Source organism: Centropristis striata, chromosome 10 (genome assembly GCF_030273125.1).
Source record: "Centropristis striata isolate RG_2023a ecotype Rhode Island chromosome 10, C.striata_1.0, whole genome shotgun sequence".
Lineage (NCBI taxonomy): Eukaryota > Metazoa > Chordata > Actinopteri > Perciformes > Serranidae > Centropristis > Centropristis striata.
The window spans coordinates 22,562,659-22,590,029 of record NC_081526.1 but is presented as its reverse complement, the minus strand read 5'-3'; the positions used below and the strand labels follow the sequence as shown (position 1 = coordinate 22,590,029).

At 38.4% G+C, this 27,371-nt stretch overlaps 1 protein-coding gene across 1 annotated transcript in view; it reads right to left on the bottom strand.

Annotated features, from left to right (window-relative positions):
• Positions 1-27,371, bottom strand: part of clasp1a (cytoplasmic linker associated protein 1a) — a 142,005-nt gene that overhangs the window by 16,593 nt on the left and 98,041 nt on the right. The window contains exons 20-37 of the mRNA XM_059342953.1: positions 26,435-26,458; positions 24,063-24,170; positions 23,143-23,169; positions 21,108-21,272; positions 17,987-18,145; positions 15,176-15,238; positions 14,335-14,438; positions 13,698-13,721; positions 11,987-12,231; positions 10,004-10,067; positions 9,872-9,874; positions 9,611-9,774; positions 9,019-9,097; positions 8,771-8,914; positions 3,433-3,582; positions 3,225-3,331; positions 1,724-1,871; positions 233-479 (exon numbers count right to left, since the gene is read on the bottom strand). Coding sequence (XP_059198936.1) covers positions 233-479; positions 1,724-1,871; positions 3,225-3,331; positions 3,433-3,582; positions 8,771-8,914; positions 9,019-9,097; positions 9,611-9,774; positions 9,872-9,874; positions 10,004-10,067; positions 11,987-12,231; positions 13,698-13,721; positions 14,335-14,438; positions 15,176-15,238; positions 17,987-18,145; positions 21,108-21,272; positions 23,143-23,169; positions 24,063-24,170; positions 26,435-26,458 — 2,025 coding nt within the window. The remainder of the gene's footprint in view (positions 1-232; positions 480-1,723; positions 1,872-3,224; positions 3,332-3,432; positions 3,583-8,770; positions 8,915-9,018; positions 9,098-9,610; positions 9,775-9,871; positions 9,875-10,003; positions 10,068-11,986; positions 12,232-13,697; positions 13,722-14,334; positions 14,439-15,175; positions 15,239-17,986; positions 18,146-21,107; positions 21,273-23,142; positions 23,170-24,062; positions 24,171-26,434; positions 26,459-27,371) is intronic.

Below are 27,371 nucleotides of genomic sequence, written 5' to 3'. Positions count from 1 at the left end.
AAAATTGTTTGACCACACTTTGTGCATGTGTAAGATGTGTAATGTGTGGAAGTGTGGTTTGACCTCCTATTGCACACCCTATAGTGTGCAACACTAGAGTTTTAGAGGCAGCTTAATATGAAACAGAACACATGAATGCAATGCTTTACATAATATGTACATTACAATACCATTTCTGCCACAAAAATTCCCCAACACCACCTTTCACTGCTTAATCATCAAATGAACTCACAGTCGCGGAACTGCTCCACATCATCGTCAAAGACGGCCTCCTTCAGGGCGCTCTTATCATACGTACAGATGGTTTCTCCGTAGCCATAAGGAGCAAACTCGCGGCCCCGGGGCCCAGAGAATGAGCGGGGTGATGGCGTGTTGAGTAATGAGGTCTTGTTGTCTAACGCGGTGCGACCCCCTTCCACCATGTCCAAGCCCAGACGGGCATCAGAGCCAGGAGTGGATGCTACGCCCTCTCTTCCTGTCTGTAGGACAGTAAGGTAGGAGGAGGGTGAATCAGAGAACCTGAAAACCTCTATCCAGAAGCAGTTTGGTCCTGAATTGGATGAAACTCACAGAACTCTGCGAGCCTTCCCGGACTCTCAAACTCCTAATGTTGTTTTAATAACTGTAGCAAAGATTTTGGGTTTCATCCAAAACTGCAGCAAATTTTTTCCCAAAAAAAAAAAAAAAAAAAAAGTTTTTTTTAATTTTTTAAATTTTTTTTAAATTTTTTAAATAGGACTAAAACTTTGCAAAAATACCCACCTAATTTGATTAACTGACACTCAGTTTAGCTTCAGATAATTGTTGGAATACATTTTTGCTTTGGAATTTGTCCTTTAACTTTCTCTTTATGCAGATTACAGAAAGCCTATCTTTTAAAATACGCGTAGGTTAAAAGAAAGTCTGTTTAGACAGTAAATGCAGTCAATAAGCAATAAATCCTCAGCACGTGCTATAATGACCAAGAAATATGCAATGCAATATCTGTTGTTGTTTCTAGCCTCCAACTAACTTTCAGGTCAAAGGATGGTGCTGCATGTAGGGAGAAGAAAGCTGCTTCGACTTGGATTTCTCAATAAACTTTCTTCTTCTGCTAACTATTGTTTTTTTCATATGTCAGCTCTGTGTGTCAAGTCTTTATTTTATTTTAGTGATTAAAATATGCACTACTGTCTTTAAATGCAGTGATTGCACCATCTTCTTCTCTTAGCTCATACTGCAAACTAGACATGTGTCCAACAGAGACAATGGTATCCCAAAACACGAGTGTTGAAGATATGTAGTGTAGTTATGGACATTTTACAGTGTTTTGGCTGACTCGGATATTTAGTCATATTTATTTGAGTGAAAGGAATATGGCTGAAGCAATGCAGAGGAGATTGTCAGGGTGCTTCAATTAACTACATTCACCATCCACACTGATTGGACATTCACATAAAAGGTGGTAGATTTCCCTTTAAGTTCAGAAACAGTTCCTTCACTTTTGTGCAATCCAAAATGTAGTCACAGTGAAACAGAAAAATGAAGCAAAAAGGACCCTTGACATTTAAATTACATTTAATGGAATTTAAAATGCAACAGACATATGCAACATATTGATTTCAATATGATTATCTCTTTCTGTGGCTGCAACACTGTACTGGTGGATAGAGGCTCCAACTTTTAATGTTACTTTTCAAGCAAGAATATTAAGGAAAATGCTTGTATGAAATATTTGACTTACAGCATCATCTCTCTTGCCCTCCTGTCTGATTGGCTCATTCAGGTCCTCCTGGCTTCGGTAGCTGTAACTCTGGATGGCCTCGGTGACTCCGCGCAGCGAGCTGTAGATCTCTTCCGAGTTCATGTTCTCAGTGTCATACTCCATCATGCTACCAGACGTACAAAACACAGAAAACAGTACACAGGAGATTTATATGAAATGCATGTCTAAAGAAGATGCACAAGAATGCATTTTTTTGCCATCATGCAAAGTGCTTTAGTGCTGCTATTGACAAGAAATAGATTTGTTTTTAGAAAGGGACAGGAGTCAGTAAACCTACATTTGATTGTCTATTTTGAATCAGACACATGACAGCATTCATTAAACTTTAGAAGTGATGTAAAATTATTTCATTTTACTAGAGATGGTGGATTAATATGCATTAAGTGAGGAATTGACACTTAAAAATGTGAATGATACGCTCAACTGTTTTTGAAAGAGGAAAATTGGAAAATAAAAAAAAAGGATCACAGTCTGGCTTCCTTGCGGGACTAATAGTCTCTGTGTCTTAGCCCGCCTCATTACCTGGGTGAATATGCTCTGCGGAGGACCCTGAGGGAGGGGGCAGCAGGGGTGGAGTGGGGCGGAGGAGGAGGAGGAGGGGCAGGGGGATGCTTTGACAGTCCGTCGACACCCCAACCCCATAACCGACTGTTGCCACAGCGCAGCCGGGAGGGAAGGATGGACAGTCAGAGTGAGAGAGCAGGGTAAGGCAGATGGAAATAAAGAACAAGTGGAGACCACAAGACGAAACACGAGACGGGAGGAGAAAAAGTAAAAACAAGTGTGCAGAAAGAGAGTAGACAAAAAACAACTAGTCTGAGCTCTAAGGTTAAATGAAAGTGTTAAGTGAAAATGAGAGAATTGGAAATAAGCAGAATCCCACAAAGTCAGCTTCACATAACTTCTCCCCATCATGAGTAAGGAGCCAGATTGATTTCAACATGAAATATACTTCAGGTTCAGTGAAGGTTATTACAAGCAAGGAACTCAATAGCTCCATCTCCTGTGTTTATGGGTTTCTGCTTGCAGGTAAAAAATACTATAGAGTGCCTCATGTGAATGAGCTGCTCAGCCAGAGAGTTAAAGTGTTTTTAGGGAACTATTGTAATGAGTTAGTTTATACAAACAGGCTTTAACAGCTTTTATCAAATGCTTGACAACATCAGTGTCCAAGGCACTAACTGTTTTATCAATCAGCACAGTAGGTTGGAGCAGTTTGGTAGGTTCTATTTGGATTGTGAAAAAAATATTTTTTCTTCTTCTACAACAAAATAGGAGAAATGGAAAATTCTAACCTCTCTGAGCAACTCACATAGTATCATGCTCGTACCAACCTACCCGTTAGTGTTAGTTGAACTACAACTGACCATTCAAGACAGCAGCAGGATCCATATGATTAAACCACAGCCATGCATTAGGAGAGCAAGTGTGTTGTAATAACATATATGTGATAAGCTACCTTGGAGACAGTCCTCCGTGAGAACAGTTAGTTGGAGAGGTGAGGGGGCTGGTTCTGCTGGGAGTGTGGCGTGCCGGCGTTCGGACAACTGTGTTGCTTGGAGACCCCTGGAAACGAGAAAACAGTGGTGAAGTTGAAATGTCACAACCCTGCGGTCCGATTGATCTGCTAAATACCATAAAATACATCAGTGTCTGATTCGACTTACCACACTGCTGCTGGTATTGCTGGAGTTCTTCAGGTGGTTGTGCAGCAGTTTGGTGGCTCCATCCTGGAAGGTTTTGGGGAGAGCTCCCAGCAACATGGTGAACTCTGGGGTGTTGAGCTCAAACAAAGCGATGAGCACCACCTGGGCCGCCTACAGGCAAGGTAGTACAACAGGTTAGAATGGAGGACACAACAGGTTTGGAAGCTCAGATGGTTTCATTGGTTCCACAAATACCTTGACCAGTTGTTTATAACAAAGTGAGTCAGAGGAGCTGTAAGGATTATTCAAGTTGTGACTGAATAATGAATTCCTGTAAATCTGTAAAACCACAGAGGACCAATCTTACACAAAGACTATTAAAACATTATTAAAAGTCAAAACACTTCTGAAACCATGGAAATCAACTTTTCAGCTCCCCAGTGACCATTCTGGTATGTATTTGCCTGGTGAAAGAAAGTCTTAAAAGGTGAGTGTTCAAAGTTGCATTCATTGGAAAGCTAAGAATGTATTCAAGTACATTGTTTGTATGTCAATGTTGCAACATGCAAGTGAGTATAGATCAAACTTGAAGGGGCCTGGAAAAAAATATATAGTTTGATATTGTTGCTGGGAAAAGTTTACCAGTACCAAGTTGGTTTGGTTCATCAAAAGGTCTCATAGTGTATTTAGACCAAACTAAACACAAAATTTGTTCTGAAATGTTGTGGACATTTGAGGGACAATCATCACATTTTATGATATTGTCTATAGTGACTTCCTAACTTTGGCTGCTTTTGAGTGTTTTGTATTTCTTACATCTATATTGGTTGAATGCAGTGTCAGAGTTAGACTAACCCATGAATAAGCCATGGTTGTTTGTATTTTTGGTCTACAATTGTTGAAACAGAGTCGCAGAAATTAGTCCTAAAACCCTAAAGTGAATTAGCATGGTACCCTTCTGGTTCCTTCACCTCAAAGTTAGAGGGGTTTTTAATGGGATTTGAAGAAGATGCCTGAAACAAGCTCTGCGGTTAACACAAGATTCAGAGATGTTTAGCATTTCTTAAAATAAAATAAGTCAGTTAATACCCCATTTGTGAATTCAAAGCTTTTGCATTGCCAACGTGGGGCTAAATGAGACTGCAGAGGTTACCCTGGACATTGCCATCTTCGTCAGCTAAGTGGAGGTGAGGTCATCAGACTATGGTTAAGTTTGTTAATAGCCCAACCCTACCATTTCACTTTTGGTGATTCCATTTATGCTTAAAAAAATCATAAAAAACAGATCTCATTTTCTGCAATAATCCAAGATCCAATAGGAAATCCAATTGGATTTTGTCGAGGGAAAACATCTGGGTTGGCCTTCAAAAATATGCTGTCCCTCCAACACTCTTTTTTTGGTGAACCTGCACTGTGAAAAGTCATGCTTCATTAGCTACCAGAAGTACTTAGTTGCTTGTACGCATTGACATTTGGACGACAGTCACCATCTAAAAAATCTAACGTTCATAAGGAAAACTCTGAGGTTATAAGAAACGTTCATAGATCACACATATCATTGATACCAACAAAATGAGCTAATTCTGCAGATTCCAGCAGTATGTGAGTTTGAAATTAAAGGGTTAAAAGATAGATTGAATAACAATCTGATCTTTATGTCAGGCTTACAAACTCAACTGAGATGAAACATTGACAGTATACACTGTAATATTTCATAAATACGCAGTCATTTTGTGTCTTCATTTATCTTAACTCTCAGCACTTATACTATAGCCATGAACACAGTTTTTGTTGTTTGTTTGGGAGGAATACATCTCAAATTGTTAATGACCTCTAGCACTTGTTCCTATTAAGCTTGAAGACATTATAACACCATCGTGAAGCCAATGTCTCTAATGCATTATAAACATACTTATATTGCAGTATAATCTGCTTATAGCCCTGTATGATTATACTTATAAGCACTGTAAATACTGATAATGCGTTATGACAGTAAGGATTAGCTTAACCCTGACCCAAGCCTCTACCCTCATTATAATGCATTATAAACATATAATAATGTATTACAAATATGAGAAATAACCTTTTCCCACTATAATCCTTGCGAAAACAGTGTCTGAAAGTGACAATTTAAGTAACCATGTTGTATAACTTGTAAATAATGTTCCTGGCTCTCTATATAAAGGTTAGATACACATTTCAAATATCTGTTGTACAAACAAAAGTGTTAACAACATGCAGGTATGCAGGAAGTTGAGATGTTGTTAATGTGAGTCAGACAAACAAAATGTGTTAGGCACACATAGTAAAAAAACAGCATTCCTATCAATGTTGAGCAATAAAGTTGGCTTCAAAGACCATTCATATAAAGCAACAAGCAATTCCTGTCATTTAAAATACCAAGGTTAAACCTGAGTCTTTTGTGCACAACAAGCTTAATCTATTTGGTGAGAGATCAATTTGCAAGGCACAGAGTGATTTTTAGGTTGTTACAGCACAACAGCTCGAGCATACAGTAAAAGGTAGAGGTGAGTGACTCGACTGTTCACTGTCTTGAAGGTGTTGGTTAGGGTACCAGGCAGGCGGGGCGTTACGTGCTTATCGTGTCATGATGTGATTGGCTGTTGGAGCGGGCTCTACCTGCTTACACCTTTCTTCCTGGTTGCTCTCAGTGGACAGTAAGGCTGCAGTACTGGACCTGCCAGCTAGCTCCTCGCTCACCCAGTTATGAAGGGTCTGGGGCACAGTGGCAAGGCAGAATGGGCATTACAGCATGACACAAGTCCTCCATATGCATGTATTACCAAACAACCAATCTTTCACAAACCAATACGGATCAGATAATGGATGTTTGTATTCATAAAAGCAAACTTAAGTGAAGATTGCTTTCAGCAGCAGACATGATTATTCTATCCTCATGGATATATTATATTCAATGTAGGGCTGCACGATTATGGCCAAAATGATAATCACGATTATTTTGATCAATATTGTAATCACGATTATTAATCCATATTATTCATCATGTTAGGGTTAACATTTGTATTTTTATTGCACTACTTTTGAACAAACAATAGGAACAGTTTTTAGTTTGTGCACAGAGTGTCTGGTGCTTGTTGTAAACAAACAGAGATCGCTAAGCTAACACTTCCTGCAGCAGCAGCACATACACACTGTACTGCTAGAGAGCTAACTGTTGGCATATTAGCAATTTGCAGATTGGACGCTAAGGGGTTAACATCCCCTCCGGCTCTGCAGCTGGGAGAGACTGCTGCAGGATGACTGTGCCGCTTCCACTCATTCTTACTCTTCTTAACGAGCCTCTGGCCCCGCGGCTTGTTAAGAAGGGTAAGAATGAGTCTCCAATGGCGCGTTGTTGTGACGTCGAGTACTACGTCACATCCTGCTCAGTGTTCTATCCAATCAGCAACCAGGCTTTTTTTTAGGGGAGAATATGGCCCTGCCCCCTGGTGGTTGGTGGACTACTGGTGTAGAAAGTGCTTGATTAGATATGCAGGAGATCCGCATTTTAAAATGGAAATATCGCCAACAATCAGGTTAATTTAATCGTTTAATCGTTAATGCCAAAATTGTGATCACGATTAAAATTGTATTAATTGTGCAGCCCTAATTCAATGTGCAGGGAGGTCAGGCCCTGATCTGAAACTTGGTGAGGATTTCATTTGGAAGAACAGCAGTGGAAAAACAAACAGAAGTGGACACAGGGGGAGAACATATGACGCACATCAGACAAGAGGAAGATAATGGGCTGTGGACCCAAGGCCATCCACACGAAGAGTGCCTATTATCAAAGTTTACAACTGGTGCTAAACAAACACAAGGCTGAAGAATTCAAAAAAAGTGTAGTGGTATACGAGATGCCACTGGCTGTCATCTTATGCAATCATCTTATTATTTGTCCAGCAAAAAATTTATCTTTTAGGAATGACGGATCTGCTCTGCAAATAAACACTCACAAATAAAACCAAAACAAATAAAACTTACATCTCTCCAAGCAATTAGTTTTGCACCCACTTGGAATGTTATAATCTATATATGAAGTTCAGCCATACTAAACTATAATTATATGTCCATACTAATTGGAGTTAAGGCAAAAAAAAAAAAAAAAAATTGACTTTTTTTGGCTTTGATGAAGTATCTGATGTCCTTTTTCATTCACTGTGGGCCCTATTTGTCCTGGTTTTAGAACTGTAACATGACACCATATGAATTAAAACAACCTTATGTCCTGTTATGGCTTAATCAGCATCATGGTATTACAGAAAAAGATAAGATATTCCTTTAGTGACATATCTTGGATATCAGGGTATTTCAAAATCCAGACAGTATGAATATTAATACTGTCAAAAATACAGAGGTGATGTATTGTAGTGCACAGCAGACGCCACCAGAAGTCAGTCTGTACAGGTGGAACAGATGGCGACTGCAAGGGGTGGGGATAACACTGCAGGACTAGCAAAAACAAAAAAGACCTAAGCTCCTTTTTGGGAATATTTAGGGCCAACACATACCAAGCTGTTTTTGGCCCATTTTTGTAAATGTAATGGTGTTTACACAATACAAATACCATCATATAGCATATACCTCAGTGTAATGGATTGAAAATATAGATACAGCTAAAGCCTATCCTGTATCACACCTAATTTGGACGTAAAACTCAAACACAATAAATATTCATGAGTCACTCCAATGATAAAGACTAAAATAGCAATATCAAGAATGTGCTATATATGCATCTTACTAACAATATAAACAGTAGCCCCCGTGGCCCTTTCAGAATTTCCCCAGAGGAAATTTTCTATTTATTATTATTATTATTATTATTGTTATTATAATTATTGTACTGGGCTGTACCGAAAGTCTTCTTTTTAAACAATTGAAGCTTTATTTTTAGGTTTAAATTAGTAAATGTAATTTAATACAGCTGTGAGCTTCTCCTTGTGTGTAGAAAGCGGGAGTGCAATCATTTTTTTTTTTAATGCAGTGAACGTTTTAAAAGACAAATATTGATTAAAGAATTCAATCATTTTTTACTTTTGTAAACTCTGGAGTTATTGGAAATGTTTGGATCACACTTGTCCTAAAACAATCCTACGTAGCCACTACTGGAGTCTAATTCCACATATAATATAATATGAACTTCCATACCAGGTCTAAACAGAATGAACAGCCATGCAAAAAAAAAAAAAAAAAGCTGCGCAGCATTCAATTGTTGACGGAGAATTCAAATGTCAAGATTATGAATGATGTTTCGACGTCTTCGGTACAGCCCTTTTTAAAAAAATAAATAAATTCCGTTGTCAATGTTGAATAACAGGACAAAGCAATCATGGCCTACCTTCCTGACATCTGAACTTTTGGGCTCCGTGGTCCAGGTGATGATGCGGGACACTGCCAGGCGCGTCTCGCTGGAGTTGACAAAGTCTGTCGGGTCCATCTGCCGAGCCAAGGACTCAATGTACTTCAGAATGGCCACCTTAACCTAGAGACACAACAAACATTCAATCACGTCTTTGCATCAATCAGACTAACTAATCAAAATCATCCTGCCTATGAAGAGAGTCAGTCTCTCTGATTGTACTTTACCTTTAGATTAGGTGTCTGAGTCTGATCGACGATGAACCTCATCAGAATGTTAAACTGTTGGTCAAATGGGAACGACTCCCTGAGAAAAACATGGAATGAGAAGTTAATTTTGTCTATGCTAATAGACTGCCTATCCTATGCTGGAACATGACTGAGCACACTTTAGTTTGTGACATTGCAGCAGCCAGCACAGTAATAAGGTTGAAATGAATTAGTCATTTGTGAAATTCAGAATGAGTATTTATTTGCAATAAACAATTACATTTATTGGTATGAACATTAAATGTATTTGTATCGTTTTGAACTGAATGTATGTCAAAAAGGATTAGCAAGTGATCACACTCACTGATTTATTTACATTTTATTGTTTACTGTGTTTTAAATATGACTTAATCATTGAAATGGTATTGGTACAGATACATTTATTTTTACCACAAACTCTCTAAAAAAATCTCTAACTAAATGACTAAGGTTTAAATAAAGAGATTCATGGAAAAATAATTTCCAAAAGGGTAAAATGTCCCCTTATTTAAAAGTATTTCTTATCCCCTCCCTATGACCTGTACAGCCATGCATGGCTTGTGTTTCAGACCTTGTGATATCCAGGGCCTTCTGGACTTTGGCCTGGACTGAGCCCAGCAGGTCTGCCCCCATCTTCTTCAGCAGCTGAGTGAGCAGGACAAAGAGCCAGTCCTGCAGGTCCTCCCTGTGTACTGTGATGAAGTCCACAAGGGTCTCCAGGAACATGCTGAACACCTGAAGATGTGTGAACAGTTCAAACATTTATAAAAATACACGTGTTGAGACAGATTTAGGTTAATGTCTGTAGTAATATGGATAAAAACACACTTACTCTCTGTTTTTAAATCCACAGCAAGGCAGACCATGCAACAAGAGACATTATTAGTGTCAAGTAGGATTCCATGCCTTTAAACTAAAGTCATAATGGGTTGTAGTGCTAAAGTTAAAAAACAATTGTCTTTACCTTGCTATGTGGATCTGCAAACATCCTTGTGAAGATCTCACAAAGTCTCTTCAGCTCCACTCGGCTGCAGTCAACAGAAGACACCAGGAAGTTAATAGAGCTGGCCAGGTTTAAATCACATATATTCTAAGACAAATGTTCCATTCTCTCCACAGTCTCTGTTATACACTAACCAGCCACATTATGTACACCTGTTCAACTGCTCGTTAGCACAAATATCTAATCAGCCAATCACATGGCAGCAACTAAGTGCATTTAGACATGAAGACATGGTGAAGACGAGCTGCTGCAGTTCAAAGCGAGCATCAGAATGAGGAAGAAAGATGATTTAAGTGACTTTGAACGTGGCACGTTGTTGGTGCCAGACGGGCTGATCTGAGTATTTCACAAACTGCTGATCACACACAACCATCTCTACGATTTAAGGAGAATGGTTTAAAAAAAGAGAAAATATTCAGTGAGCCTTGATGCCTTGTTGATGCCAGAGGTCAGAGGAGAATGGTCAGACTGGTTTGAGATAATAGAAAGGCAACAGCAACTCAAATAAGCACTGGTCTGGAGAAGAGCATCTCTGAACACACAACACATCCAGCCTTGAAGCAAATGGGCTACAGCAGCAGAAGACCACACCGCTTTATTAGTACACACTTCACCTAAAGTGGCAGATGCGTGTATTTTCCATCCTTGAACATTTTTAAGAATATACCTTAACCTAAATAATAATAATAATAATAATAATAATAATTATTATATATATATATATATATATATATATAAATTGTATACGATGCTTGATTTAATGTATTCCTACTTTAGCTCCTGATTGTGCTTCTCTTTTTATTTCAACTGCCATCTAATTATGGCTGTTTCGGCTTTCTAACAAGTCAATGAGCTGGACTGAGTCATGTACAACATTTGTGTTTTTATCTTTGTCCCAGAGATCTCTGGGCGGACCCATAACAAGGCTATTTCAGGACTCAACCTTAACAAAGTCAGAGCATACCTAATCCATGCATGCCATTCTTACCTTTCACAATAAATGCCCTAGACAAATGCACCGAGTACCCATTTACCACTGGAAACTCATTGCACAACACATTTGATGAAAACTCAATAAAACAGCTTACAGTAGCTTTGGTTATACAACAGCTGACCTCAGACAGACAGACAGATGCTGCTCAGGGCAATAGTATCCTTATAATTGGTCCTCTGTCTGTGCAAATTTATTAGAAACTTTTATTGAACAAGTGTTGCAAATTATGCACATTTGCATCGCTGCTGATATGAAAAATTTTGCTATGAAATATTCACAGAAGAGTATCATCATTCACCCATCAGGCCCCCAGGGTGAAAAGGCCTTCACAGCAGAGACACTCTTTCCTACTGCCACCAAATTTTGGATTTTGTCAATACAAAGATAATCAACTTTTATCCACGTTTTTAAAACCTAAACAAGTTTTATTTTATTTTGCTGTCTTCTTTTTTTGCTATTCGTATTTTAGTTCACATCAATATCTAAGTATAGTCTGAAGCTGAAAGAAGTTTTAACTTTTTACATTTTTAATTCAATTTTATTTCATTTGTATTTAACTTGCCATTTCTTAACTCCCACTGTCGTTGAATGATGTGTGATATGTGCCTCTTTTGTGCGTGTATGAGGACTCTATACAGCAAACAAAATCTACCTCTGGGTACAAATAAAGGAACTTGACTTGAACCATATCTGCTTTTATATCCTTGTGCCTTGAAATAGTATCTGAACACAATCAAAAATCCTGATCATGTTGCCATCTACAGATTGCTGCATGCATATTGTCCTATAATACAATTCAGAGCCATTACACATTAACATCTCATTTTACTGTTAAGGCAGTGACACACAGTTATGGGATTTGGTCACACTTGAGTGAGCTGGACATAGTACCAAAGGTCACATTTCCACTCTGGCACTGTTTGACACCTTATCCATGAGCCTAGCCCCACCTCAGTATTCGCTGGCTCTTGAGGAGATTCTGCAGGCCCAGCAGGCCCTCCTTCCTCTCAGACCAGTTGGAGCTGGCGCAGTGGTTCAGGACCTCTGCCACGTCCTCAGTTTGCCGCAGGTAATGAGGGATACCACCGTTCCTCGAGCTATATGAGCGCTCTGAGCAGGCACTGGACGCATCACTATTGGCGTCGTCATCAGAGTACATCCCTGGTGATTCGTACCTCCGCCTCAACGGCTTCCTCTGTGGGAGGAAGAAGAGCATGAAGGAAATGTGAGACCCACATTATGATACCCACATGTTATCCAAGCTCTGCAGGAAAAGTGCTTAGGCAAATAATCTCAGCCACAAGTTGAATATCTTTGAATCAAGGTCGCCAGTTGCATCAGGGAGCCATGCAATTGTCATGTTGTTGTTTTTTCTGCAGATGTGGCTTTAAAGTTCAAAGGATAATTTAATACATACACAGTTGGGTTATAATGTCTTGGTTGAAAATTAAACCACCATTTGTTTTGGGTCAATCAACATCGAAAGCAAGTCAAGCAGTGCCATGAGTAAGTAAAAGATCTTGACTACAAATGCAATGCAGTGGAGAAACTTCTGCCTGTAGAGCATATTTAACCCATAAGAACCCATGGTGACACACATGTAACAAACACTTTAAATGATCTAGAATCTCCCATATTCAGCTTTGTTTCACCTTAACTCATTAAGTCCCTAAGCAAGACTGTGTAACTGTGACAAGAAGTGACTTCTCCAAAATGTGGGTGTGACTGGACACAAAAATGTGAAAAAGTAGTTAATTTCAAAAAGCTTATTTTTTATTACTAAGTTTAAACCCATTTCACAATTAATCCGTTAATGTGCTGTATTGCATTTAACCTGTTTTGACCATATTTATTTAATTAATATAAAACAAGTAACAAAAACCTAAAAATCGAAAACCTGATGTGACGTATGTGTCACAATAACAAAAATGGTAATAGGCCACTCAATTATTTTCACTGTTTCAATTATTTTAAATTAATATATATGCTCTGCTGTTCAATTTAAAGTACATTCGACAAAATATAAACAAAAAATAATCTTACCTATCCTGTATCCTTACCTATCCTTTAGATATATGTTGTGGAGATGCAAAGAAAAATGTGTATTTGTGTCTCTGTAAGCAGAAAAGGTGTCGAGTTTATTTATTTTAAAATAAGAAATATCATAAACATAAATTCCATGAACGGCCAATGTAGCGTATATGTCACATCACAGATGGTTGACATTTAAGGGTAGTATTTTTTTAATTTTTTTAAACATCATAAATGTGTTATATGTGGTCCACTTGGTCTGTGGTATATCCCCCATCATTTTCCTTCAAAGATAAATAGGTCTGGGTTCTTATGGGTTAATCTCATAGACTTTTGGAAAAATAAACATGTATGAATAATGTACCAAAAAAATATGTTCAAAACAATAATACCACAATTTTGAAAAAAAAAAAAGCTGGGTGCTATACTGTAGATACACAAAACTGGGATGCGATGGACGTAAACATTCAAGGAAAAATTCAATCCCCCCCCAAAAAAAAATCAAAATGGGGTTGGGGTTGGAGGGGTGTCATGAGCCAATATATTTAGACAAGCTGCATTACTGCTTTCTCAACTTGATTAGTGCGTGATGGCATAGATGTATGAACAGATTGTAAAAGGACAAGCTACCTTGTTTCTGGAGTCTCCTAATAGCTGAAATGGTAACAAACAACCAAGAGGGAAAGATGAGAGAGGGAAGGTTTAAAGAGGGAACAAAGAACAAGTACAGTTGTTCAGTCCTTCTAGGACAAAACTAGACATTTCACATGTCAATAAAGGTCACAATAAAGGAACACATAGACATCTTTATGATATTCAAACCATTGGAGTATTCTGTATGAGCATCATTCCTTTTCTACACCCCAATTACAAATTTTTTTAGTAAAATGTGAATAAAACAGAATGCAATAATTTGCTAATCCTTTTTACATACAGTATATTCAATTGAAAACTATAAAAAGACAATATATTTTGTCAACTACCTGTTGAGTCGTGAATCCACTGTCAAAATAATCCCAATTTTAGTTTGCAAGTGTGCAAGTCAATTTAATTTAAGACCTTTTAATACCATCCAGATCTGCAGGTAGCTCGTACCAGCTGGAAGGTAGAGGGCACTTTTGTACTGACACCCAACTTTTACCATTTACCAACTTTGCATCAACTAATTCTATCAAAAATGTTTGCATGAAAAATTTCCCTAGTGCTTGTTTTAACAAGACACTTATTAACACATGTTTATAAAGAAAACTATGCCACAACAGCTTACCAGAGCATCAGCAACTGCAGCCTCCACCTCAGTGCCGGTGTTAAGGACCCTCATGGCGTTGACTGATGCAGAGATCCTTGCTTGGTGGATCAAACCATATCGGTCTAGACAGGAAGAAGAAAAAGGTAAAGAAAGAAGCTATGAAGCTATGTAATAAAATAAAGGTGGCCACTATAACTTACCTAAATGGACAAAATTAACAGGTGCTTTCTTACTGAAGCTCCTGTTTGTTTCGAACACATTTGCATGTAAAGCAACATACTGTAAATGAATGAGCTGAATAGATCACCAAAAAAAAAATATTCTCAAGTTTCCAATCAGCTAAAGTAAAATAAACAACACAAATGGAGGATGACCAAGCCCTTGGGTAGAAAGATGAGCCCCAGCAATGCACCAAAGAGGAAAAAACACAAATATGAGCTTTTATTAGAAAAATTAAAACAGAGACACAATTCACATGATGTTAAGTGGATGACGTGGCAAATTACAACAAATGACGCTAGGCTGAGTCAGCATATATCAGACTATAGATCACAATTCCACAAAAATTACTCCTTAAATTAAAAAAGATAAAACTATGGTGATTAAAGAGAAAGTAAAAAACATAATGGCTCACTTTACATGCTCAAAAAATACAACCTGTCCATTCTAAACTTTCCTGTTTGCTAAAATACTGAATAAAATGCTCAAATACTCTGGAGGGAAGATAAATTAACACATCACTTAACACAGTCACAGAGACATGCTGATTTTGTGGGCATTTTTGCCTCTAAGATAGGGAAGTTGGTGGGGGAAGCGAGAGATAGTGGTGGGGCTTGGGAGGTCTGGGCATGCAGGTCACCTGACTGGCTGTGGGGGTCGGCTGTGGAGAGAGCGCTGGTTGAACGGGAGTGACGTCGGGAGGCTGCAGGGGACAGGAGAGGTGGGCAACATCCGGACCAGGGGGTTAGTGACACACGACATGTTAACAGCAATCTCGAAGGTAAGACTCATCTGCGCTGACAGTAGAAACTATTGGCCTGGTTATTACTAGGATTAGTAACAACATACTCATTTAACATTCAAGATCACTCCTTGCTTATATTAAAAGTCATTACGATGTAGCCTTCACAGAGTCGCCAACTATCATATGGAGCAGCAGGATACAGTAGAGCAGTAGTTCTCAACCTTTTTGAGTCGCGACCCCCAATTCAACATGCATGTTGTCCACAATCCCCGCTCACTGAACACAATCTCACAGTTCAGATCAGACAACTCAGTTGATATGACGAATTTTGGACAAATAATGAAGCAGGAAACAACTAAAACATCTGTGTTTGTGCATTTATATATTTTTTTATATTTTATTGTTAGTTTTAATCTAAGTCCTTTGCTATAAGTTTAAAGGTCCATTCTGACCTCCTGAGTGTGTAACAGTCAGCTTCAAGCCAGAGACTCCTTGGAAAGTAATAACTTGCTACTTTGGGATTTGTCAGAAAAGGCACAAAATTACCCAAAAAAGAATCAAATCGACCACAAAATGATCAAAAAAAGACACAAAATGACAAAAAATTACCACAAATAGACACAAATTGACCAAAAAAGACACAAAATGACCAAAAAAGAGGGGGAAAAATGACCCAAAAGACACAAATTGACCACAAAATGACCAAAAAAGAGGGGGAAAAATTACCCAAAAGACACAAATCGATCACAAAATGACCAAAAAAGACACAAAATGACCAAAAAAACAAACACAAAATGACAAAAAAAAGACACAAAATGACAAAAACACATTAACACATGAACACTTTAACACAGTGGAGACAGAGCTGACTTCCAAAATGATTTGGCGACCCCCAGAAATCATCTCGCGACCCCAATTGGGGTCGGGACCACAAGGTTGAGAATAGCTGCAGTAGAGAATAGTCAGGGGTGACTGACTGCGTTCCTACTTTGTCCCTCATTACAACAACAAGTCCAACAATAAAGAGTAAAACAATATGCATGTTACTGTTTTAACATAAAATACAGAACACATAAGTCTGCACAGTAAAAAAAACAACACATATTTTATACTGACTGTCAACAGAAACAACAAAAACAACAACCAAGAAACAGTTAACTTATGCTATGCTAGCAGCTCATCAAGTTGGCTCTACAGCCCTGACATGGTGTGTAATGGCTTCTCCACTCCTGGCGGAGAAGTCAGCAATATGAAAAAAGGGATACCACCTACACCTAATGTAAAGTCATGTGCAGTGACCCTGACCCTTGACCACCAAATGTCTATGTATTGTAAAGATATTTAGTGAATTTAGCTTGCTGCTAGCCCCGGCTTGTAATACCACTTGTTCCTAAAGAGGCGTTAGTGAGTCACTGTAGCACCAACTGTTCCTTAGGCCAATGCCCCACTTCAACATTAATATTATTGTGACAAGCTCTCAGAGTTTCAGCAGTTACATTTTTAATATGTTTTCCTTGCTGTTATTTAGTAGTTGTCTTTTAAATTAAAATTTTATATTGTATCAGCTCAAGTTTTCATTATCCAGTAATGACCAGTTTTTGTACGGGAAAAAGAACATATTTTAATCGCTCCAGTGAAAATAAGCTGTACAGTTATAGGATTTTAATTCAGCAGCAGCATGGCATGCTGTTATTAGCCAGATAGGCAGCTATCACCGTGTGTTCTGCCACAGATTCATAATGATTCAAAGATATTTTTAAACTTCTCAGCCCGTGGCGGTGCACACCTAGGATGATTCTAAAAGTCCGGGGGCGGGCTGGGGCTAATGGTTTGTGGCTCCAGTTGTGTGTAAACACAGATAATATTAGTGCAGAATTTCTTCATTATGTCTGAGAAATTGAAATCTTCCAGGATATGTGGACAGATACCATCTTTTATCATGAAAACCCTGATATGGACCCAGTTGTGGACCAGCTGAAATTGTTTTGATTGTTTGGCATTATTGTTACAAGATGAGCTAAAATTTAAAATTTGTGAAGTTTACTTTAATAATAATAACAATACATTTTATTTAAAGAGCACTTTTCAGGGTACACAAAGACGCTTTACTGTTAAAACAGTTAAAATACAGTTAAAGATAAAACAAACAATTAAATGAACAACAAAGTTCACACATTAAAAGCAGTTCTGAACAGGTGAGTTTTGAGGAGTTTTTTGAATATGGATGGATCTGAGCAGTCTCTGAAGTTTTTAGGGAGAGAGTTCCAGAGGGAGGGGGCAGCGATAGAAAAGGCTCTGTCGCCCCAGGTTCCTCTACCTGTACAGTTAGAGGATGTGGAGGTTGGGAGGAGCTAAAATCCTGAGCCCTGTTATTATTTTGGAGTATATGGTGAGGTATTACACATGATGGTGCTTATATTCAAAATCACATTTGTACAAGGATTAATTGAGAAGTACTTAAACTGTTCAGAACAAAGAAGGTACATTTTAAGATTGTACCATCTTACCAATACCAGAAAAGACACTGGACACAGAACAGTAATATTCCCTCAGAAAGACACAATTGGAGCATGCATTGAGAAAGACAAGCAGAGGCAGAATGAGACTACAAAGAACACCAACAACAGAGGGTTCGTATGAGATTCTCAGTGTGGGACACTTGCTGGGAGAGCAAGTGCGCGCAGCTATTAGTTGAGTAGTACTCACCCAGAGGAGTGAAGCCCCGAGCGGGGCTGGTGTCGCGGCTGCTCTCGCGACTGGTGTCGCGACTGCAGCCCTGACTCATGCTGGGACGGGGAATGCGGCTCCGGCCTAGCGTGCGGTAGGGAAGAGCAGCAGGAAGAAGAGCTTTACCACACAGGCTGGCTGTTAGGACAACAAGTTAGGTGGGATTGTCATTCATGAGGGAATGTGGGCGTAAGAGTCAGACATGAGGAAAAGAAGAGGGGTAGAGGTTATGAAAGAAGAAGTATAAAGTACTGCAGACTGTACTTTAACTCCAGGTTGCAATATTCATGAGATCCAACAAAGTCCTACATGAAACAACAAACTGGCAACTGCTTTTTTTTTTTTTTTTTTAGAACTTTGCTCATGTTGCTAAAATGTTGCTAAAAAAAGCCTCTCAAGTACAAATCTGTTGATACAAGTGGGTTTTTCCATGAGGCCCATTGTGTGCATCAATTTGACATTTTCACCTAAATGCAAGGGACAACATCATCAAATATCCAACAGGAAAATGTTCTCAGTTAATTTTATAGCTATCCCATTTGGATAATTTCTTTTTTTTGTGAACAAATACACGATCAATTAAGTGACATCATCATCGAGGAGCTCTGGTCCTCCAAATACAAAAGAAGAAGAAGAAATGAAAGCGAAGAGAGAAGAAAGAGTCAGAAGCAGTGAATGCAGAATGCTGGGTGAGTGAGTGATCAAACGGCGTACTGCTAGTAAAGGTTAGATAGTCTGGACACTCAAGCAATTCAAGCATCTGTTAATGTGTGACAACAATAAGAACTGTACATTAGAAAAGGATAAGCTTTTAACTTTTAAGAAAGTAATACATCAAATAGTAATAAAAACATGAACAAAATCCCTCTCTTAACAAAATTCACGAGATAAATAAAGAAATAAAATAAAAACAAAAATGAACAGTAACATTCAACATTTACTCTTATTGAAACAACTTTCTAATGGCACTAAAAATATAGAACAAGCAGCCAGTCCATTACAGAAGACATCAGTCCAACCCTGACAAATGAGGAGAAGGATGCTTGACTCTGCCTGGAATCTACACCAAATGCTGGGATCTGCACTGTTACATAGTCAAATGTTATTTGGTTTCTGTCCAAGGCCAGCCAACCATCCTGTTCAACCCAAAAGATATTGACTACCAAACAGAAATCATTCATTTTCTACTTAACAGGAACACACTGTCTCTAGAGTTTTAAATATAGACTATATAAAAGAAATGGACACAGATCTGAAAAGTGAAGCCAATGCAAAAGTGCCTTAAACCGGAATTATTTTGAATGGATAGCAGGGGGCGACTCAACGGGTCTGATTTTATAGAGGGTCAAGTGAAATGAGTGACCTTTATACTAGATGTGTGTGTGTGTGTGTGTGTGTGTGTGTGTGTGTGTTCAAAGTTTCCTTCAATATATTCAAAGTTTCATTCCATATATTCAAGAATTGATTCCATATATTCAAGAATTAATTCCATATATTCAAGAATTGATTCCATATATTCAAGAATTCATTCAATATATTCAAGCTTAATTCAATATATTCAAAGTTTCATTCAATATATTCAAGAATTCATTCAATATATTCAAAGATTAATTTCCTGAACGCCATGCCATTATATATATATAGTTCATGAAAGTAAAAAAATGTCTTGTTCAGTGTTTGGTTGTACTAAAAGACACTCTAAGGAGTCCAGTTTTTTTTCCAGTGAGTGGAATTGTTTTTCATACCTATTTTTTGCTAGCCACAATAGCTTTCCAATTAATATCATAGTAAATGTGAATCCATCATTTGCTACCCTCACTAGCTCTCAAGCTCAAGCTGTCTCGTAATAATATGGTCACTTCTGGCAAACTTGAGGCTTCAAAACCATGGACGTATACCTGGATACAGGGTTGGAGCCCTCTTAATTCTTATGAAAGTGGCTCAGTGGCACATGCCAAAAAATAGTTCAACTTCTGTGTATAAAATTGCACAACAAACAATTTAAATCAGCCTGCAAAATCACCAGGACCAGGAAGTTGTAATTGCCATTTATTTTATACTCTATGGTTTCAATCTCAGTTTCACGTTAAAAACAAGCAGAAGATAAACTATTGTCTTTGTCATCTGCCAGCCTGTTCAAGTAAGAAACCAACAATGCTTTGTGATGGATAAAAACAATCTGTGCTTCCATGTGCAGTACCTATTGTCTGAGTACAGGAAATGTGAGGGCTGCAATGTTTCAAAGAACAAAACAGAAATTATATCTATCTATCTTTTTATCAGGAAGATAAGATAGTAAAGTCCAGTTTTGCTTGTTTTTGTCACTTATCAGTATGTGTGCTGCATGGTGACAAGCACACCTGTGTGGTCAACTATGTGTGGCATGGGAGTAGTCAGTGTTTAACTTTTTGCAGAGTCTTGTCGCAATAATTGCACATTCTAAAGGAAGACTCTGACATGTCACATTTCAGTTTTTCCTATAACACACAATAATATAGCTGATGGAGTCAATTAATTTAATTAACAATGCATTGCTAACACAATCAGTATTCTTCATTTGGGGCATCAAGTAATTTAACGCTTTTAATTTAACTTTTCAAGTATGTTTAACAAAGTATGTTTGCACAGGTGTTTATTTATTGTTGCTTTTATGTATGTATTTACTATTTCTATATATACATTTTAACCTTTATCTACGTTTTTACAACCTAAACAAGTTTTATTTTATTTTAATTTTATTTTTTGCTTTTCGTATTTTAGTTCACATCAATATCTAAGTATAGTCTGGACTTGTAAGAACTTTTGACTTTAACTTTTTTTTTTTTTTTGTATTTAATTTTTTATTTAAATTGCCATTTCTTACCCCCACTGTCTTAAATTGAATGATGCGTGATATGTGCCTCTTTTGTGTGTGTGTATGAGGACTCTATACTGCAAACAAAATCTACCTCTGGGTACAAATAAAGTAACTTGAACTTGAACTTGTGGTATAGTTAAGTCAAGTCACAGAAATTCATTCTTCCAGACCACATAGACAGCAGTCCCGCAGAACTACAGCAGCTTGTTACTAAAGATAAACATGTCTGAATCGTGGCCTTACCGAGGCCCAGTCGGCTGGGGCTGGTCTCGCGGCTGCAGCCCTGGCTGCGAGGGATCCTGCTGCGCTTGTCTGCTGGCGTGGTGGCAGCGGACACCGTGGCTCGAGGGATCCGGCCGTAGCTGCCGTGGCCAAGCAGCTTGCCTGGGGAACTGGAGCGACTGCCAGCTGTTGGGACAGAGGAGCACAAGAAAGCCAAAATTGTTGTGTTTAGATAACATTCGGAGCGGCTGAGACACTGGTTGGGGTTAGCTAAAGGGAGTGGTACATCCTTTAAGAACATGCTTGATCAAATCTCACAACACACAAGCCCTGTGTTAACAGACCAAATGCTGTGGACAGTGCAGCAACATAAAAAGCAACCTACAGTGCCTTGCAAAAGTATTCATCCCCCTTGGATTTTTCACCCTTTTGTTGCTTTTACACATGATATCATGGTCAATATAATTTGGCCTTTTTAAAAAGAATTTGCAAAAAAACACCAATGTTGCAATATTACAACATTTCCGTAAAAACTTACTAAAACATAACATTTTTGAAAACACTCCATTTTCACTCCCAAAGGCCTCCTACAACAACATCTGAATGGTTGAAATTTTTTTTTTGCGTTTTTCTATATTTGGGTTTTACAGGGTTAATATCAAAGTGAAAACAGATTTTTACAAATTAGTATCAATTAATTAAAAATCTATAAGGTAAAATAAAAGATTGCATATATATTCATACCCTTTAATTAATACCCTTTAAAGAGGGGTTTTTTTCCAAATTCTTTTTCAAAAGGCCAAATTATATTGACCATGATTTCATGTGTAAAAGCAACAAGGGTGAAAGGGGTATGAATGCTTTTGCAAGGCACTGTAACATATTTTGATCTCTTCTCAGTCTCTTCTTTAATCATCTCAGTGTGAAGTATAAACCTATGTCATGTATTTCATGTATTTGGTTAGATTAACGAAAGCCCTGAGGAAGGAAGTGAGAAGAAAAATGCTGGTGATCCATTTTCTAAGTCTGATTAAAATAATTTCTCTTCTGTCTTCATGACTGAAGGTTTTCAGGATACTATTTCCTTAAATTGTTCCTTTATTCATAAAACAGCTTTATTTTTTAAAACATTTCTTGCAAAGAGAAATACATTACAGTAATGTTGCATACCTTGCTAACACTATGTACCTTGTGTTCAGAATGCACAGAGAAATTAAAACTCACCTGCACGAAAACATGAATGCTTTTATGATGTGACACGGCGTCATGCAATTTTTTTGCTCAAGTTGAAATTTTTTGACTCGCACGAATGTGTGAAGGTACATATATTGCATATTTGGGTCATGGTGTATGCTCACTGTAAACTTGCATCGTCTTACTTGTTCAGATTGTAAGAGGCTTGGTAAAAGGGGCTTTAGAAAAATGATCCTGATGAAAATAATTTTAAATTTACCAGCCAAATTGGTTTCGGCCTGTTTTCACACAAAATTAAAATACAATCCTGACAAAACCATTTTCACCTGTTCTTTGATGGAAAAACTATTTAAATCAGACGAAGAAGTTGGATTACCTGAACTGTTTCTATCATGTGCCTCTCAGGTGAATGCTTTACAACAACATTTTAATGAGGACACAGAAGTTGAAAGAAAAAGTCACAGTAAATTAAACCAGAGTCTGAATACACAAATAAAGATGTTGACACACACACACACACACACACACACACACCCACACACACACACAGGGTAAGAGGGTTGGACCCATGTTCTAAATAACATTTACTGTGGCACCAGTCACCAGTGGGAACATACAACACTTCAACAGTGAAAACAAAAACAACAAGACCAAAAATGGCTGACGGCAAACATATCTGACTCCAAACAGCTCCATAAACTATAATCATAAAAATGTGAATGTGATAAGTGGAGCATGCTACTTGCGTACATGATGAAACAAACATAAGCTAAAAGAAAGGCGTGCAAAGCTGAGTTTGCTAGGGGGGCGTTGCTTTGGGATGAGCCGCCTGGCTTATGATTGGATGAAGCTGAGGCCTTACCATTGATGGGATTGGCTGATCTGGATCCTGGGTGATGGAAGCAATAGGCAGGACAGGGTGGAGAACGATCAAAATGAGACAGAAGGGGTTATGTTTATTACATTTCCCCAGCATGCACTGGGCACAGGCAGCTATGAACATGTTAGCTGTGTTCTGATTACTGACAGATCAAAGGATATATAGATACACTGCAAAAAAGAAACTGTCTAAAAACAAGATAAAAACACTAAATCTGAGGGAAATGATCTTGCTGCATGGAAAGATAATTTCACTTGACAAGATTTCTTAAATTAAGATTATTAAATCTAGAAATAAGCATGTTGAACGCTTAAAATAAAAATAAAAACTCTTAAAACAAGATAAATTAAAGTTGCAAGCAGCGATGAACTGGCCCGAGCAGAGTGCACTGACAATTATTTGTTTCTTACCAAGTTAAAAAAAAACTTTAGATTTAGAAGTGTTAGAACATTTATCAAGCAAGTGTTCAACATGCTTATTTGTAGATTTAATAATCTTAATTTAAGACATCTTGTCAAGTGAAATTATCTGTCCATGCAGCAAGATCATTTCCCTCAGATTTAGTGTTTTTATCTTGTTTTTAGACACACCTTTTTTGCAGTGTATATATTGTGCATGCATGTAGGCACACTTGCACAAATTGGCAATAACTGTGAGTGACTGGAAGTTTTTTTCAGGGTGCTGCTGGCATGAGAAACAGTACACACACATACAAGGAGCAGCAAAACATCTAGTATGATCTCAATGCCATTGCACACACAGATCATACTGGAAAATGAGACAGATTGGTATGCAGTACACACACAGCTGTGTAATGCTGAATGTGCACAATGTGATTGAAAAAATACTGATTTCAATTCAACTTCACCATATGGGAGCCTGTGTGTGGTGTATATACATACGCTGGGACTGAGAGACAACTTTGGCCCGGCTGCGCCCCCTACTGTCCACCACTGAGCTACTGGCTCCGCCCACACTGCCTGAGCTTTGTCTCCTGGTACGAACACGACCTGGACAACAAGAGAGGGAGCAAGAGGGGGGAAGGAAGAGAGGTAGCAGGAGTTTAATCCAATTGAACACCTTTAATGTGTTCACCCCAACCCTGGACAAAGGTGCTGGAGAAGAAGAAGTCTGGGGAAACAGAATGAAGACCTGGATAAAGGGATAGAGTCCCCCTGAAAACACACAGGACTGAAACAGACAAACATGGGTCTTTTAATTTGCAAATAATCCTCAGTGTTTGTTTTTTAACCTGCAACATGAGATCAAGATGTTTGAGGTTTGCCTTGGAAGCACAGTTATTCTAGTGCCAGATAAGACACAAAAGACATGCAGCCACAGAAAATTGTGACTTGTGAGGTTTGGCCTTAATGTGTGAAACAAACCATGAGAAATCTTGGCAAACTTTTTGAGGCAGGTCTGGAGAAAGACAGACAAATATCAAATATCTCGCTCCTCTACAGTCCAGACACGGTCTGCTCCCCGTATCGGAAACAAGATGGCGACACAAGACGGCGATGAGTGTAACGCTTAACTCAATGCTTCCAACGGGCCACGAACCAACGGGTCTATGGATGTTTCACACACCTCAGCATCTGACAGCCCTTTTAACATAAATACAGGCAATTTGTTGTGATAACTGAATTTTGGTTAACCATACAAAGCTGTTCAAAAAAGCTTAATTCTGTACTGTCAGATTGCAGCGATTCATGACTTTAGGTTGTAGACAGTCCTCCATACAAACAGATGCTAATTTGTGTGAAGGGTTTGTTTTGTACATGGAGAACAAGATGCTGTACAATGGTTCAACCACACTGAGAACTACAAGAGCAGAAAGAGACAAAGATTCTAATATTTCATAAGAAATAGAAGAAATCGAAATAATACATTTGGTGTCTGAATTATACTGTTTGTATCATTATAATCATTGTATCATTATAAAAACTGAATCCAAACTTTTGAACGCCAGTGTAGTTCACACATGCTGGCCAAAAATAATGTTATTATCAGTTGTTATGAGCTCTGTTATAAAATGTGAGATGTGACCAGCGAGTCCATTGGAGGATTTTATGATAAGCTGGGGGCAGAAGCCATCTTACCTCCATTTCCACCTATAGTGACCTGTTACACAATGTGTCAATAACTGTGCCTGGAACAATTTGACTGTGATAACACAAATTACACAACAAGCAAAAAATAAAAGTTTCCTTAAGGGGGATCCTTTACTCTGTTAAATTTGCTTCAGAGCGTTTTCTCTCCAGTAGACGTTGTGTACAAGCTTTTTTTTTGTCTAGATCCAAAAAAATGGACAACTAGCTAATCTGACTTGTGTGCAGCCTTGGAACCCATCAGCCATCGGCCTAACAATTGATCCTCTGGGAGCAATGGCCAATATTTTAGGAGCTCTGGTGTAACCAGCAGATATCCAAGCCCAAACTTCGTCTTTTCTCAGCCACTTGAGCAAGAGAATGGAGTTGGAGTTGAAAAATGACTCATCTCTATAATCATTTAAATGCAATTACTTTTTTTTTTTTTTTTAAAGCTGATGAAAAGCTAAATCGTCATCAGATGATAGTGGATTCTAATAATTTGGCCTATGTGTTCTGTTCTCTCCACACAGACTGCATGCATCCAAAGCCCGCTCAAACATGATGGGCCAAATCTACTGGGACTAAAAACGGAAAGGAGAATGCTTCTGATATCAAAATAGTACCGTTGCCTACAGATGCTGCATTCATATGCAAGGATCTGTTTACAGAGATACATTTGAAGGTGACTAAGAGAAAAAATGTATATTATGAAACCTATGATATCACAAAACAGATGGTATGTTTCTAAATGTCATGCCACATTGTGTACACAGCAGAACAGTCCTATGCTTAGACTACAATAGGCAACCCTGATCACATCCATTTCTGTGAAATAGGAAACCAAAAAACACAAAATAAAGAAGAAGAAAAAAAACTTGATTCCTATTACCAAGCCTACAGTATGAACTAGTAACGCTGGACTGGATCGCTGTGTAAGTAACAAGAGATGATGGACACAGTTGTTAGGGTTACAGTGGGAGGAAATCCATGCACACAGTCCATGCAGTTCCACATGACTGACGACCACTTGGGGGGATAAAGAGAGGAAAAGAGGGCACAGATGAAGAGAGAAAGGATGTAAACGTGTGTGACAGCTGACAGAAAGACACACTGAAACAGCTTCACTTTCATGTGTTCTGTGCAAGATGCACGGCCACACACACATACACAGACACAAGTCTTACCATCGCTTTTACCAGGAGTGCCATCTTTTGGGCATTTAAGAAAGGTGGTGCAGCAGCGAGTGGGAGGAAAGGTATAGAGGAAGACATTAGTAGCAATTGAAGCAGAAACAGGAGTGAGTGGGTGAGCAAGGGGGCTCATCATTAGCAAGGGCCATTATCCAGCTATGGGGACTCATCGAAGAAGAACAAGAGAGGGAGAAACGTTTCTGTACAGTACATTTCATATTCATCATAGTGGGCTGGCCTCCCCATTAGATTAAAATGTGGTGCAAACATCCTTAAAAAGTGTCATCACACTGGGAGGCGACTTAGCCGATTTGTCAAACGTGTCAACTTAGGTGGTAAGCAGTTCCTGCTGCCGGAACAGTCTAATGACAACCGCAGCAGTCATTAATAACCCATCCCATAAAAGCCAGTGACTACAGGAGAAAATGTTTTAATACTTCATGATGACGGGATGAGAAGAACTGCTTCGGTGGGCCCCTGAAAAGGACTCTGATTAGTTAGCTTTGCAAAAAAACACTGAAGTTAATTACTAATTCCTGAGCTAATCTTTTCAGATGTAACATTGTAGTGCTTATTCTGAGGTTTTCTGTTAGAAAACTAGATTAGTAATATAGAGCTGTTTTAGTCTAGCCTTTCATCTTGCTTCGAGTTTGCTTGGACAGTTTAGTCATGCCAGAAAGAGTTATTTCTTCACAACAAAGTAGACCTGCCATTAGAGCTGTTTCGATTCTGATACCAGTATCGGAAATAGCTCAGATACTGCTGAAAATGCTGGCATCGGTATGGGCGAGTACTGAGTCCGGGCACTGATCCGATACCATGTCATTTAATGAATTGGTTATCTATTTACTGGTTCGCTCTGTTAAGCTCTGGCACAGTTCTTCTTCGCTGCTCTGAAAACAATGGTGCTTTATTTATTTAAGTTGCTGTT